General features: G+C 44.5%; 1 protein-coding gene across 1 annotated transcript; it reads left to right on the forward strand.

Moving 5' to 3' along the window:
• The first annotated feature begins 1,432 nt into the window (after positions 1–1,432).
• LOC109482834 (mucin-5AC-like) lies at positions 1,433–14,314 on the forward strand. Its single transcript, XM_019785676.1, has 15 exons — positions 1,433–1,555; positions 2,174–2,232; positions 2,757–2,917; positions 3,287–3,440; positions 3,806–3,858; positions 8,016–8,084; positions 8,390–10,276; positions 10,538–10,653; positions 10,969–11,027; positions 11,422–11,576; positions 12,161–12,326; positions 12,546–12,598; positions 12,828–12,951; positions 13,320–13,440; positions 14,018–14,314. Exons 1-15 carry the CDS (start codon positions 1,490–1,492, stop codon positions 14,312–14,314), a joined length of 3,540 nt encoding a protein of 1,179 aa, XP_019641235.1. The 5' UTR covers positions 1,433–1,489.
• The last annotated feature ends 65 nt before the right edge of the window (positions 14,315–14,379 follow it).

Raw genomic sequence — 14,379 nt, forward strand, 5'->3', positions numbered from 1 at the left:
TAGATAGCATTAAAATGCATGTGTTAAGCAGTAACAACAATGTGCATATTTGACTATGATTTTAGGTTAAGGTGTGGTTTCATGCACCAGAAGAACAGATAATTATTCAAGGCGTCCGCTAGGGTACAGATACATGTAATTATATCGAAGATGTCCGCTAGGGTACAAGAGGACAGATAATTGGCGTCCTTGAAATGTGACTCCTAGGGCATTGACATCCTCCGAAACACTTTGTGGTTGTACAACTGCTTCCAAAGAGCCCAGTCTAGGTGTACAAAAACACTTCAACTCCTTGTTGACGTAACTTTGCCACGTATACTTAACCTTTGAGTGGTACAGAAGGAACAAAAACAGGGAAGGATCTCAGAACTACTGTTTGCTTTTCATAGAGTCCTCATGTAACAAAGAGCATAATACGTCGGTAGGCATTCCACAACAAGCCACTTACAATAGCTTGTAGTTTGCTGATACCAGGGTGTGGCTGTTATACGAAAGGTGTTCGTGAGGTCATACGATTATGCACAGGCAAATGGCAGAACTTCAATCAGTGCTAGCATGCTTGTGAAAAGTAACCTAGATATGCTTGATAGCCTTTCCTCTTCTATTTTGTAAATATATCCTGGATGTCAACGTGCTTTGATTGTGTAAATAGAAGTTATGATATTCGGTTCTAGCAAAGTACCAATAAGAATTAACATGAATGTCATATACAGGCAAAATGTGAATTTCAAAGTAGTCTCTCGGACACAATTATCTAAAGACAGAACAAGAAAAGCCCACGTTGAAATCCCTACCCTTTCTTGTGACTTCTGTGTATGTCTGCTTAATTTTCTAAAGACAACGGTTTCTATTTTTAGTAGTTATCTTTTTTGTCTGATAAATTTTCTTGTGCTCATCATGTTTTGGTCCAACTCTAAGATTTACTTCTCTTCAAAGACATTTCATTGACTTTTATTTGCAAACTGTGGACCGTAGCAATTGTGGCTGTTTTTACTCCGGTAGTGAGTGGTCTGTCCGCTGACGGATGTGAAGACAGACTCCTGTCCTGGAGCGGACACACCTTCCACGTCAGGCGATGTCCGTATCCGGCACCGGGGGCAGAAAGTCCGCCAGGTACGGAACTTATACTACATCATCAACTCAACTACCTTGTACTTTCAAAATACAACTAATCGTGGTACGCTGTAATAGAATAACGTTTAGCGAAGAATTGATATTACGGTGATATACGTATATATGATTTGTTTTTGTAAGAATATGATAAGTACTACCTCCGCCAAAAAACACACAGCTACATGACAGCAGGGTTTAGTTTTAGGCGATTTAGGATTTTTTCGATTAGCATTTTATGTTCCCTGGTACAGGCGATTTGTGTATACATTTTAGCTTTAGCTATTCCATCCAACACGACGTATCCACCCATGCAGGTGTGTCCGACAGTCAACAAGTCACCAGAGTCCCCATCACAGTCAGACTGTTGGGAGATTTCATGGAAGATCTGAAGAACGATTCAAGTACAACCTACATCAACTTCACAGAGGAGTTCAACAAGGCGGTCAGCAAAATTTCCACGTATTAATTCTCCATAAAGTAAAATGCCGTGTTCCAAAAATGGAATCAACTCCTCTTAAAATCACAATAGTAACCTTTATTGTACATTCATGCCCTACCGGGCTAAGTACAGGCGAACAGATGAAATAGGTAATATATTTGTTGTACAAACGGCTCTAAATCTACTCTAATACAGAAGTTCGGCTCTTCTTGTTTCTTTGTGATGTTAAAAATATAATTTCAAATGGCTTTATATAATACAGGATGATCAAAGCGCATAAGAAAGATAAATTTTTCAATATTAGGCAAGTATTGGAAGTACGGAAACGTACTTGTAATAGCTAAAAAGATCATTTCTTTCATTACTATATAAACTACAATCAATAACAAAGTGGGATTCGTCTTCTTCTTTGTTTGAGTTACAAAATTGGCAAATCCTTTGCTCCAGAGGTGTGCGGTTGTGCCTTCCTGTTTCGATGCTGAGTTTATGACAGCTGATAAGTAGTTTGGTGATGGTGGTTCTTTGACTTCTGTTTGGGATTTTAAGATAATGTTCTTCATTATAAGTAGATTTGAATAGTCTGTACGAGCGCAGTTTGTAATAAAATGTATGTGTTTTTAGGTGACGTCCATGTTCAAGGACGTGCAGTCATTCGTCGGTGTGGAAATACAGCACTTCAGGTGGGAGAAAACATTATTCTTGCGACTTTGTTTGTTTGTTTCGCATAACCGCCTAAAGCTTCAGGCGTAAGACACCTGTTTTGTACAAATGTTAGTACAAGCTGCGTAAGACCGGACTGCAAGGTTTGAACCACTCACACCGGGAAGGCCCCCTACTCTTTTCGATAAATTACAAATGGTTTTGATTCAATGGGAACATCACATAAACACAGCCACCATCACATGTAAAAGGAATGAAATTCACTCTACATCATGGCATTAAAGTAAAAGACAAAAGAATGACTAGTAGCGTTGTGTTGTCTCATCTCTTCAGATTTATCTGCCATCCACGTTCCGGCATGGCAACAGACATCTTTGCCCATTTTTGACTTGTTGACCACTGTTAGAGTGCAGCAAAATTTCTTGCTTTTTGTCCAAAATCAGGCGAAACTTAATGCGTGCGCTGATGTCATCCATAAAACTTACTTGCTGTGGCATAAATACAAATGATAACGTTACGTAACGACTTGTCCTCTCGTACCCAGTGCGGGCAGTATCGTGGTGGAGTTTGACATCATCATACAGGAGGAGATCGTGCAGGTAGATGACGTCATCGATGTCGTCAGCGTGATTGCGTCAGCCCTGGCGTCCTCCAACTCCACCCTAGGGAACTTCACAGTGGGGGAGGTGGCGTTTGTCGCAGACGGTGGGTACACGATGATACATCCGTTGCAGAATAATATTGTGTTTTTTAAGGCCACACAGGAATATTAAGCTGGTCTGTAACTGTATCTGTATCTGTATAGCCGGTATAACCACCTTTGACGGCGGCTGGCTACATTACACCGAACGACTTGTTACACCTAAACCTTGAACATCTAACTCTAAACATTGTTTAAAGCTATCCAGTGACAATGCCCCCGCTGTACTTGGAGACAGCGAGTTCCACTCTGCGATAGTTCTAGGAAAGAGTTTTTGAACACCTCAATCCTTGGTTGATAACTCTGGTACTTGAATTTATATTGATATTAAAAGAAGCAACAACCTTTTCACCCCCGTGAATCTTGATTTCCAGACAACACGACCAGTGCGGTGACGCCGTGTGACTGTGGTCAGCTGAACTGTGTGAGCGTGTTGGGGGACTGTGTCGCCTTCTGTTCCTCCAACATTAACTACTGCTTCAACGGAGGCACCTGCAGGTTCAACCGCTCCACGGCACTAGTGTGCGAGTAAGTCCAGTACTACCGTTTTACATCACTGAATCGTAGCCATAAGCCTTGATTATGATATGATCATCAATTTTTCAATGTAAATGCAAAAGTCCTAAATGGTAAAAATATTGCAATCATTTGATGACAAGGGTTCAAATAACATCAAAACGAAAACAGGAGTACAAACGGTAAGTTAAATTCAATATTTTGATCTATGCATACATTAGAACCTGTACATTAGTTCATTTGTATAATTAGAATTGTTTAAACCTAAATAATCTGCTAATTTGTAGGTATAGTTGTACTACACCTTACGAAAGTCGTTGTACTTTTGTTGTGTGGACAAAGATTTATGTAATAATTATTTTTCCTCTTTTCCTAAGATGTCAAGTTACACAAGATGTGTTCTACAATGGTGAAAGATGTGAAAAAGAAGGTGAGTTAGGCAATATTAATTCCAATCAATTTGAATCGACACCTTATCCTTAACATGACTGAATGCAGAAATGAGATTACTTAGAAATGGTCCCCAAACGAGGCGAGATTATTTAGATTAATGTAGTTACAACATGGCCTCCTATTGTTCCGTGTAGTGGTGATCACCCGTTCTCCACCAACCACAACAGCCGACACAGAATCGCCAACAGGCCCTCCAGAGAACTGGACAGTGTTTGTAACGACAGTCGACATGACGACAGCTTCTCGAAAACCAAAAACAGATTCCTCGGCCAAGTCCACAGTCTCAAGTACAAGCGTCAGGGATATGGACAGCTCTACAGTACTACCTACAACGCGTACCAGCGTACTAAGAGATTCTACCGTTGTACCTACAACTGGTACCGCAGCTGCAAATCTTTCGGTACCATCGTCGACAAAATCTGGCCCAGAACCTCCGTCAGAATGTACCTTCCCATTCGAATATAACGGCAAGATGTACCACAAATGTACTACAATAGACTCCAGTCGACCGTGGTGTGCATGGGACTCCGTGTTCCGGTACTCCAGGTGGGGGTACTGCGATGCCCATGAGCCAGAGGAGCCCGAATGTAGCTTCCCCTTCGTCTACCACGGAAATTACTACTTCAGCTGCACTACGGAGAACTCGTACGGGCGACCGTGGTGCGCGTACGACACGATGTACCAGCGGGAGAACTGGAGACACTGCGACGGGTCAGAGGAAGTGCAAAAGCCTGAACAGCCCGGAGAAACGCAATGCGCCTTCCCTTTTGTTTATAAGGGAAACATCTACTACTCTTGTACTACTGAAGATTCCATGGTACCGTGGTGTGCGAAAGACCGATTGTACCAGCCCGACCGGTGGGTTCTCTGCACAAAAAGCAAGACGACAGACTCGGAGCATACACCAGACAGGGTACTGCCAGATAAGAGATGTCTGTCTCAGTTCTGGTACAAGAACGAGATGTTCACAGGTTGTACAGACCAGGACTCCCTGTACCCTTGGTGCGCCTGGGATGTCATGTATCAGAAGGGACGGTGGTCTATCTGTGACTCCATGACAGGGAATGAGACGGACTTCAGTGGAAGCGGGTCTGGTGAGGAGCGGGAGGGTAGCACGGTGTCACCGAAGGATGAAGATAACGACGCGTGGTTGTGGGATGACACATCGTGCCATATACCGTTTGTCTACAAAGGGAAAACGTACGGAGGGTGTACAATGGAGGACTCGTTGATTCCTTGGTGTTCGGTGGATCCCGTCTTTCAACCGGGCAGATGGGCATTTTGCAAAGACAAACAGTCCAAACCACAGCCACCTCGAGATGACGACAAGCCTTCTGAAGCCACCGAGGAGTCCCATGGTCAGTGCGTTTTCCCCTTCTACTACAACGGTGTGTTGTATACAGAATGTACTATCGTCGACTTCTTGACTCCTTGGTGCGCTTGGGATCGAATGTACCACAAAAACAGGTGGTCTTACTGTCAAAAGGCACTCCTTGAACCGCCCAGTGTAATGGGGAGGCCTCACGATTGCGTCTTCCCGTTCCACTACGGCGGACACTGGAACTACGACTGCATCGTGTCAGAATCAGGCAGGCCGTGGTGTCCCTGGGACCAGTTCTACCGTACAGGCCGGTACTCATTCTGCAAAACTGACAAGAAAAACAACGGATCGCCAGCAGGCCTAGGAGAAACATCAGGAGAGTCCGACATGTCTGGTTCCGGGGAGGAAATTGAGTGTACATTCCCATTTTACTACAATGGCGTCTTGTACAACCGCTGCGCTCTCGTGGACTCGGTCTTACCATGGTGTGCTTGGGATAAAACTTTTCAAGAAGGACGCTGGTCTGTGTGCAACGACGTAACACACGATCAGGACAACTACAGTGGCGACGATACTAGTGGGACTGGATCAGGCGAGGACATGGAGAACATCCTTTGTACATTCCCATTCTTCTACAAACATAAGGAATATGCAGAGTGTACGATGGATGACTCCTTGATACCATGGTGCGCGTGGGACAAAGTCTTTAAGGAAAGCAGGTGGTCATACTGTGACAAGGGACTGACTTCAACACCACCTAACAAAAAAGAGCGCCCAGACAAGTGCGTCTTTCCGTTCAATTATCAGGGAAAATGGCATCACGATTGTGCTGCATACGGTACTGGCCTGGCTTGGTGCGCCTGGGATGCTGTGTATGTTCCCGGGCGCTTCTCGGTCTGTGACACGGACAAAAACGAAGGCAGTGCCGAAGGATCAGGAATCCAGGGGTCTGGAGAAGGGACGTCGGGTTCTGGAGCAGAAATACCTTGTACGTTTCCCTTCAAGTACAAGGGGATATGGTACGAAGACTGTAGCCGTGCAGATTCAGTTCTACCGTGGTGCGCATGGGATGCAGAGTTCCAGCCGGGGCGCTGGGCCGTTTGTGATTGGATAAACAAAACGACTGACGGGGGAACTGGCAACGGTGCAGGAGAATCAAACGAGGACCAGTCCAACCCTTGGACAGACGGAGAAGACGCGTGGCTGTGGGATGAGACGTCTTGTGTGTTTCCGTTCATGTACAAAGGCGTGTTGTATCAGAAGTGCACAACTCACGACTTGTCGCACCCCTGGTGTTCGGTCGATGATATCTACCAACACGGCTCGGGAAGATGGGCATACTGCAAGACGTCTGATGACGACAGTACAAAACCCACGCAGACTCCAGAACCTAATTATGTGAGAGATCGGAGATGCGTCTTCCCGTTTTACTACAACCATAAATGGCATTCCGACTGTACCACGGAGGACTCGCTGATACCATGGTGTGCGTGGGACTACGTATTACAAAGCGGCAGGTGGTCTTACTGCGAAACTACTGCACAAACACTACCAGCACCTGACGGAGGCTCGGGGCACGTGGAATCGTCCGGTGAGGACATGTCTAGCTCTGGGGACGAAACCCCGTGCGTTTTCCCGTTCCGGTACCACGGAGTCTGGCATTCCGGTTGTACACTCGTTGATTCTGTAGTACCATGGTGTGCGTGGGATAAGGACTACGAAGAAGGAAGGTACACCGTGTGTACACAGGGGAGCAAAACTACAAACAAGCACCCAACCGAAGCTTCTGGAGATGTATCAGAGGTATCTGGATCCGGTGACGAAGAGAAATGTAGCTTCCCATTCATGTACGGCGGTGTATTGTACACTGGTTGTACCAAGGTAGACTCAGTAGTACCATGGTGCGCATGGGACCGACACTATCAGGAGGGTAGGTACTCCATATGCAAGGGGCTCGCAGAAGACTCTATGGCAGACGGGAAAGACGAAAACGACTGCGTTTTCCCGTTCACGTATGGCGGTGAAGAGTATGCCAGCTGTACGACTGAAGACTCTGAAGTGCCTTGGTGTGCCTGGGATAAAGAGTACCAGTTCGGCCGGTGGTCCTATTGTGAGGACCCTGTACAACCGACATCCTCTCTACCAACAGTACCTGCAGATTGTGTATTCCCGTTCTACTACAAAGGACAGAGGTTCGACGGATGTACATCTGTTGGGTACATACTTCCATGGTGCGCGTGGGACCAAGCGTACACAGACGGGAGATGGTCGATCTGTAAGGGAAAACCAAGTGAGGAACCTACCAGACCATCAGACGAGCACTGCGTGTTTCCTTTTACGTACGGCGGCTCTGTGTTCACCCAGTGTACCTCGGTAAACTCTTCCCGTCCGTGGTGTTCGTGGGACAGTCTGCACACAGTCGGGAGATGGTCGTACTGCGAGTGTACCTTCCCGTTCCAGTACCAGGGCAGGACGTACCACCGCTGTACCACTGATGATTGGCCCGTGCCGTGGTGTGCGTTAGATTCGCAGTACCTCCCGCACAGATGGATAACCTGTACTGGTAAATTGAACCAATTTTTTGCAAACACACGCTGATTGATGCATTGTTTGCATGATTGCTATTTTGTATCACGGGTTAAGGATCCATGCACGGTACACTGCATGATGTATGTATTGTTCAATCAATGATTTATCGTGTTCTTTTAAGATTTAATACAGTTGATCTAAATCAACCCCCTTTAATTTAGATATAGCTTTCAATCAAGCGACAAATATTGAATCACAATGCGGTCTTATCGCGCTATTTTCAGATCAAATCACCACTACAGTCAAGCCTTCGAAAACGACAACCTCTCGTCCCAAGAAGACGACTACGCCTGGTAAGGGTATTCTTAGATAATAGGATGATTGCTGACAAATCACATTGGACTGTATTAGATTAATGTAGCATTTCACGTCCGCTAAATTTAAAGATTTTTTTATTGAACTTGTGCCATTCGCTTGGCTTGATTATATCACACTTATCAATTCTATGACGGTTGAGTATGCTTTGGGATGGTCCATTTCTACGAAAGATTGAGTGGAACAAACCATTTTTGCATGGGGGGCTACATGGAGTGAAATATGCTGTATTTGCTCACAAATGTAGCATTTTTAGTAATTCCACTACGTTTTCCATTCACAGAGGTGTTCATAACTACGGAGGTTGTGACTTCAGCACCAAGGACAGATGTTGAGTTTGTAACAGACTTCTTCATACCAACGAAGACAAACGAAGTTAAAGATGAATTTTCAACACAGGAAACTATCCAGGACACCACGATCAACATGGCACAAGGCACGGTAACAGAACTGCTACCGGATGTCACAGAACAAGTGACGATGGCTACAAAAGAGGCAACTACTAGCCTAGTTGCTACAAGCGTTGGAACAAGTGAAACAACAACGAAGGGTGTTGAGGACTCGACACAAGTGTCGCGGGAAACAACAGTAGAGTCCGTACTTGTTACAACAGCAGTAATGGAAGTTCAAACTACAGTCGAAACGTTGGAGGAAACTTCAGCTGTGGCTAAAATCAGTGAGACCACATCGTCAAGATCGCAAACTGACGTACCATTGATAACAACAGACACTGTGGAAGGGTCACCAGCCAATTCAGGACAGCCAGCAACACCCCCGACCACGGTGCAGGTACTGACCTCCAGTGCTGAGCCTGAGTCAACATCAGTAGTCATGCCGGAAACGACGTCTGAGAAGCTGGAGACAACTACAGGTGTGACGCAAGCTACGTCCTCAGATGTCGCAGACACTTCACCAGTGATGTCACCTTCAACGACTGTAATGATTGATGGTTCAACGTCTACAGCTCAGGCAACAACCTCCACAGTGGTGCAGGATATCACAACCTCTGCCGTCAGCCCAGAAACAACTACTGCGGTGGAAGGGACAACGAGCTCTTCTTTCATTCAGAAAACAACTACTGTAGCGGTGCAGGGCACCACAGCTTCTGTGAGTCAGACGACATCTTCCGCCGCAGAGCAGGGCACCACAACTTCTGTAGATCAGACGACATCATCCATGCCAGTGCAGGGTACCACTGCTTCTGTCGGCCAGACGACATCGTCCGTCTCAGGGCAGGTTACCACAGCTTCTGTCGGTCAGATGACATCTTCCGTCCCAGTGCAGAGCACCACAACGTTTGCCACTCAGACGACATCTTCTGTCCCAGGACAGAGCACCTCATTTTCAGTCGACCAGACGACATCTACCGTATCAGTTCAGGGCACCACAACATCTGTAGGTCAGACGACATCTTCTGTCCCAGTGCAGGGCACCACAACATCTGTCGGTCAAACGGCATCTTCTGTCCCAGGGCAGGGCACCACAGCTTCGGTCGGCCTGACGACATCTTCTGTCGCAGTTCAGGGCACCACAACATCTGTTGGCCAGACATCGCCCGTCGCAGGGCAGGGCACCACAGCTTCTGTCGGCCAGACAGCATCTTCTGTCGCAGTGCAGGTCACCTCAGCCTCTGTCGGCCAGACAGCATCTTCTGTCGCAGTGCAGGGCACCACAGCTTCTGTCGGTCGAACGACGTCTTCCTTCATAGTACAGAGCACTAAAACTTCTTTGGGCCAAACATCTTCAGCCGTAGTGCAGAGCACCACAACTCCAGCTATTCTACAGGAAACTACTTCTGCCATGGCACAAGGAACCACAACCACGCTGGGTGCGGTGCAAGAAACGAACACCCCACAAACGTTGACGATCGTCAGCCAGGGAACAAGCACGGCTGGCAAGTCAACTGCAACGCCTTCCGAGGCACAGCCAACCACCTCACGCCAGGACACGACTACGTCTGCTGTGGCAAAAGGAACAACATCTACCACACTAAGGCCATCAACACAAAAGCCAACGACAAAAAGTAGCACTACTCAGACGCCTACGTCATCGACTTTGGAGCCAACACAAAATAGCACTACCCAGAGGCTGATGTCATCAACACTGAAGCCAACAACACAAAGTAGCAGTACCCAGGGGCTAACAACAGTACCCTTTCCAGTGACCACTGGTAAAGAAATTAAAAAATATATGTAAGGGAGTTTAAGAATATGTGTCAGTGGATAATAAGCCTTCATGGCTAATTATAAAGAACATAGTACTAGAACCGAACAGTATACAAATACTTTTGTTTACAAAGAGTTTAAGAATATGTTTAAGAATATGTCGCTACAAATACTATAGCCATCAAACTTGGCTTTGTGTTAATTGAATTATGATTTTTTTTCCAAAAAAGATGTCTCAATTGTCAAATGCCTGTGTCTTTTTACAGCCGTGACTAGTGCCGTGGCGATAGAAGTCCAGATCACCAGTCAGAATTTCACCCAGGAGCTCACCAACAGCAACACGGCTGAGTATCAGCAGCTGGCACAGGAGCTTATAGACTACGTGAGTTTTCCTTTATCAATTCATCCAATGTTATTATGTGATTTTAGGTATCGTCCTATATGTATACCCAAAAGTAGGGATGACATTGAGCAAATTTCTAGAAAGGAATCTCTCTTTGCATACTTATCGCATGAAACTGTTGCCTCTTTGTATACTTATTGCATGGAACTAACTGCTACGCTCATGTACATAAGATCCTCAAAAAGCTTTGCGTTTGGTTAATTTTTATATACTGTTGTAACGTTATGTAGGTGCCTCTGTAATCTCTTTGTATGGTAAAGATAGACAAGGTTAACAATTTTGTACCACGTTCAGTTGTCACAGCTCTATGCCGATGTTCCCGGCTTCCAAGGGATCGTGATCAATGGATTCAGGTACTGTAGACCTTAACGACACATTATTGCTACACAAGAGAGCAAAAATAAAATCCTCGCAAAATTTTCTAAGGTTAGTAGATTGAAGTAAACTATTTGTTTTCTTTTTTTGCTAAATTGGTAACCGAAATACCGTGGTAAAGTTTAGTAGACAAAAATCGTATATGCATGTACGTACATGCATAGATTCATGTGTTCAAAATCTCACCGAAGCCGCGCTTGGATGCTGCCTTGCCACCATAGGATCTGCTTGGAGATTAGACAATATGTACATGTACAGAAACATGTCCCGTTTTTAACTGAATAAGAAATCAAATCTTTTGATAGCTGTAAACTATTTGTTTGCAAAAATTGCATTAAAGATCATTAAAAAAAATCTGCTTTTATCGTGCAGAGAGGGCAGTGTCATTGCTGAGTTTGACGTCATCCTTGTGAGTCAGGAGGCCGTTAGTCCACAGGAGATCGGCAGTGTGTTACAGACGGCGGTAGAGAACACCGACAACACGCTGGGTAACTTTGTGGTAGGACGACTCAGCCTAGCCGTGGAAGGTAGGCAATCCGTTCAAGGTGCCAACCTAGTGTTCAAGCAGATGTAGGGATCGGCTCAGTGTTACCCGTGTTTTTAGGAGGAACATGATGTGAAAATGATGAGTTGTAAGAACAGATATGTTGTAAGGATATATTGTTAGAACAGATATATTGTTAGAACAGATATATTGTAAGAATAGATGTGTTGTACGAACAGGTATGTTGTTAGAACAGATATATTGTAGGAACAGATATGTTGTAAGAATAGATGTGTTGTAAGAACACATATTTTGTAAGAATAGATGTGTTGTTAGAACAGATATGTTGTAAGATTAGATGTGTTGTAAGAACAGATATATTGTTAGAACAGATAGATGTGTTGTAAGAACAGATGTATTGTTAGAACAGATATATTGTGTAAGAACAGATATATTGTAAGAATAGATGTGTTGTAAGAACAAAATTGTTGTAAGAATAGATGTGTTGTAAGAACAGATATGTTGTAAGAATAGATGTGTTGTAAGAACAGATATATTGTTCGAACAGATATGTTGTAAGAAAAGATTTCTGCTTGGGACTAAGTTTAACTATTTTCTTTCTTGCAGGAAATTTTACCGAGATGTCGCCCTGTTCCAACCGCGAGGGTTGTGGAAATGGCATCAAGTGTACCAAGATCGGTGACGAGTGCATGGCGTTCTGCCGAACCAATCCTGGGTACTGTTACAACGGCGCACAGTGTAGCGACTCAGCAAACGACCATCTCACTTGCCTGTGAGTAGGGACAGAGTTTGTTCCTTTTAGGGAGGATTATAGATATTCGTAAATATCAACTTTACAACCATATGTGACGATAATAAGACAGCTAATAAGCTAAGACCAATCTTTATTTTTCCTCCCAATTTTTGAAGGGTATATCACTTTTTAAATATACACTCGGGAAATCATTTTATGGATATATGCATGGCTATATAATAATATTTTTCTCCCTAGATGCTCTTGGAACCTCTGGCGGTACTACAGTGGAGATAGGTGCCAAAATGTCGGTGAGTAAAACTTAAAGTCTTTCTTTTGAAAATACGTCGTATGGTATTGGTGATATTTTATGTCCTGATCAACAGGCTTTATCTTTCTGCTAAACAGATTCGATCGACGCACATTCGCGTGTTTTGAACGCAAGATGTGTTTCACTTTACAATGTGAATATGGATACAATTAGCACAAGAGGATATTACGAACATCAGTCGAATGTATTATTACTGTATTATATATTAGATACCAGCATCATTCTCTACATCATTATCGGATCCTGTGCCGGAGGGCTTCTCATCATCCTCACCGCTGCGAGCTGGATCGCTATCATGGTCAAGAGGAGTAGGAACAAGAGCTTCCCACACAGGTTAGTATGGACGTCATTTTGATACTCTGAAACTCCCGCCATTGTACACCTACACATGCATAACGTTACATGGCCCCTAGGTGGCGCTGTTCATTCTTAGTCTGAGAGCCAATCTTGAGAGAATAGACGTAGTTCTGTACATGTTGTACATTTATACATGTACGTATGTATATGTACATGTACGTATGTACATGTATACACCTCAACCAATCCTAGTAAGAATGAAACAGAAACACTTAACTCAGAGGAAATCAGTTTTTAATTCTTATGGTTTTATAATCATTGAACAATTTATAGAAATCAGACAGTGTTCTTTGGTATATTAATTGATATGACTTATATATGTGTATACTCTGACCTTGTTCCAGCGTTGGCAATACCCCGGACCCAGGACGAGAAGGGTCCATACGGGGATACGGATATTCCAAGGACCCGTTCATGCGCTCTCTGGCCGAGATGCTCGAACAGAACGGACAAGATGGCCATCAGGTACTTACAGCTGCTGCTCTGAAGTGATGACATGGTTATAGACATGAGCCACACATGATAGAGACTTGGCCCAAGGATGGATATATGCCTATCTGCCTACTTGCTCAGGCCAGGAACTGGCCCCTTGCTACCCCTCGTATATGGTTCCTCCAGGCAGTTCTATCCAGGGCCATAGCCTCAGCTTCCCTTAGAGTGAGCCCTGTGTCTGTCTGTATCTGGTCTTTCCACCTCTTGGTTTTTTTTAACTCCTAGTGGTATGCCTTGTGAACTACGTGTTTGCTGGTCTTCTCATCAGGATGGATACGTATATACTTCTCAACACTTATATATACTCAACACTACCATCATTCCATACTCAACAATATACTAAGGAAACGTGGGCAGGGGGGTGGAGGAAGAGAAGAAAAGTTGAGATAAATGCTGTTGAAACTGTGCATGTGCAATCATTATATCCAGCATCAATTTACATCACAGTTACGAATGTGAAACTCAATATCTTAAAGTCGTTTTACAAAACAATATCTTTTTTTCTGAATAACCCGATGGCAACGTCTTTTAAAATTTTTAACTCTTGCAGGTTTGGAATAAGCAAGTTGGGAACACAAACGAGAGTTTTCTGTACCAGCCGGAAGATCAGCGGGCAGACCCAGAGGAAGACAGGAGAATCAAAGAGAATGAGCAGAACTTGTTATCAAAGGTGGGATCTGTGTTAATGTCAACTAAACAGCTTGTTAACGTTTTACCGAGCAGTCCGATAGCACTGAGAGGCGAGGCACAGACGGGGTGCACCACTAGTAGCCGGCTACCAGGCTGTGGGAAACGGCTGGAGTGTGAGTGTGGATGCCGCAAACTGTACTCTCTAGCGGACTCTTGAAGTCCCCCGGCATGTTATCTCTCTCTTGTTGACCAATTTTCCGAGTGACTCTTTCCAGCCGCCTC

This window comes from Branchiostoma belcheri, unplaced genomic scaffold (genome assembly GCF_001625305.1).
Source record: "Branchiostoma belcheri isolate BF01 breed outbred unplaced genomic scaffold, Haploidv18h27 scaffold61, whole genome shotgun sequence".
Lineage (NCBI taxonomy): Eukaryota > Metazoa > Chordata > Leptocardii > Amphioxiformes > Branchiostomatidae > Branchiostoma > Branchiostoma belcheri.

What these genes read in the sequence shown, in the direction of transcription:
- LOC109482834 (XM_019785676.1), top strand. Translation starts at nt 1,490, where the DNA reads ATGGAAGATCTGAAGAACGATTCAAGTACAACCTACATCAACTTCACA. An exon ending in ATCGTGATCAATGGATTCAG is followed by an intron (nt 11,028 to 11,421) that starts GTACTGTAGACC and finishes TTTATCGTGCAG; the next exon opens with AGAGGGCAGTGTCATTGCTG. An exon ending in AACAAGAGCTTCCCACACAG is followed by an intron (nt 12,952 to 13,319) that starts GTTAGTATGGAC and finishes ACCTTGTTCCAG; the next exon opens with CGTTGGCAATACCCCGGACC.